Source organism: Lipotes vexillifer, unplaced genomic scaffold (genome assembly GCF_000442215.2).
Source record: "Lipotes vexillifer unplaced genomic scaffold, Lipotes_vexillifer_v1.1 scaffold1048, whole genome shotgun sequence".
Lineage (NCBI taxonomy): Eukaryota > Metazoa > Chordata > Mammalia > Artiodactyla > Lipotidae > Lipotes > Lipotes vexillifer.
The window spans coordinates 453,958-455,890 of NW_006785351.1; the positions used below are offsets into that span (position 1 = coordinate 453,958).

Consider the following 1,933-nt stretch of genomic DNA (forward strand, 5'->3'; position numbering starts at 1 on the left):
TTTGTGAAGCTACTGCATGAAAATATTTTCAAAAACACACACCCAGGGAAGGCAGAGAAGACTTGGTTCTGATAGGGTTTAATTATGTCAGTGCCTCCAGGCTTTCTGTGAGCTCTGACTTCCCTGGGTGAAAGTGGTATTGGTGGAGTGGGGGAATTGAAGGATGAGAATGGGACAGTAAAGTCACTCTAAAGAAGAAGGGATGAGGCACCAGAGTGCCCCAGGGGCCATGGCAGAGGGGTGGGGACAGTGGATAGAGTGGCAGCAACTGGCTTGGAACTCTACCAGGTAAGACTTGAGAGTCTGCCTGTGAGATTGGAATCTCCCTGCTTGACACAGTGGACACTGGTGGTCCATTCTCCACCCATTCATGCCGTGCTCTCTTTCCTTGTGAGGTTAGCATCTGAAGACAAAGAAGATATCAAATGCCTTCTCTTCTCTCTCTCTCATTCATGTCCAGGTCACTCACGTGCCCCTCCGCTGTCTCTGTTGAACTTTCCCTTCTGTATATCATACCACTGGATTTTCTGCTGGCCATGAATGGCTGAATTTACTTTTAGATCCTGAAAAAAGTCAGTCATTGACTTAAACAGATTAAAATAGTTTACCAGTGGAATACAGTGTCCCTGTATTTCTTTGTCACTTTGCAGTTACAGGACTTTACCATTTCCACACATATCATTTCCTGTTGACATGACAACTCTGTATGTTTGGTAATACTGTCCCTACTTTATGGATCAGGAAACTGAGGCACAGAGAAATTGTGACTTCCCCAAGGACAGCCAAGTAGTAAGGGCTGAGTGTGGGAGCAGAACTCAGCTATTTGGATGGCTATTCTACAACTTTTTCTACTGGTCCTTACTGCCTCTACAGTCAACCCAAGGATGGATCCTGCAGAGCAATAAGAACGCTTTCAATCAACTTTACCCAGGTATCTCTCCCACACTGACCATCTTTTGACTTCACTTTTTCTGGAACCAATTCCTCCTATGCCATCACATCCTCATCCCCACACCCAATCAAGTCCTCACCTGGATGGTTCAGAGGGGACATTATTAAGTAGATGGTGAAGTCCAGGAAAGAGCAGTTGCATTTCCAGGGGTTTCCACTCAGATACAGGGTCTGGAGTGTTATGAGGTTATGGAAGGCAGCATGGTCCAAGGTCTGCAAGCCGGTATTTCTGAGGTCCAGGTACCTCAGAGAGCTGGTGTTGGCAAAGGTGTACTTGTTGAGTGATAACAGATGAGGGTTGCTGGAGATGTTCAGCTGCACCAGATTGCTGAGCATGGAGAAACTGTATGGGGAGATCAAGGTTAAATTGTTGAAGCTGAGATCGAGGTAGATGAGTTTGAAGACCCCGACGAAGGTATAATCCATCACCTCCTGAATCAGGTTCTTCTGACAGTCCAAGTAAACAAGGTCACTGAGGAGTCCTAGATTCATCGCTGGCAAAAAGCGGATGCTGTTATCATTCAGGTACAGCCTCCGGGTGTTCAGGGGTATGTCAGAGGGGTATTCAGTTAACTGGACCCCTGTGCAGATCACTTCTTGCGCTTGACACTGACAATTATTTGGACACCTTGACCCTGAAACCAGTCCCATTCCAAAGGAAAAGAGTAACCACCCGGGCCCAGGGCCTGAAGCAGGGGACATAGTAAGAAGCGGCGACTACCCTCCTTCCACTTTCCAGCGGGCGCTGTCCCTCTGATCAGGAGGCTGCCGAGGGGCGTGGTGGGGCGGGGGGAGGGGCGCTGGAAAGAACTGTAACACTGGCTTTGGGCGAAGCGATTTTCCATTACAGGAGAACTGAACAGAAGTTGAAACGCGAGGCCCGATGCCCTGCCGCCCGGCTTGGTGGCTCTGCTGATTGCTCACTCCCAGACTGCTGCTGGAAGCCTGCCGGCTTGGCGGCTTTAAAAGGTCTCACTCTTTC

General features: G+C 48.8%; 1 protein-coding gene across 1 annotated transcript in view; it reads right to left on the bottom strand.

Moving 5' to 3' along the window:
• Positions 1-1,710, bottom strand: part of LRRC52 (leucine rich repeat containing 52) — a 17,220-nt gene extending 15,510 nt beyond the window's left edge. The window contains exon 1 of the mRNA XM_007457394.1: positions 1,032-1,710. Within this exon, the coding sequence (XP_007457456.1) occupies positions 1,032-1,653 (622 nt within the window). The 5' untranslated portion in view covers positions 1,654-1,710. The remainder of the gene's footprint in view (positions 1-1,031) is intronic.
• Positions 1,711-1,933: the final 223 nt, after the last annotated feature.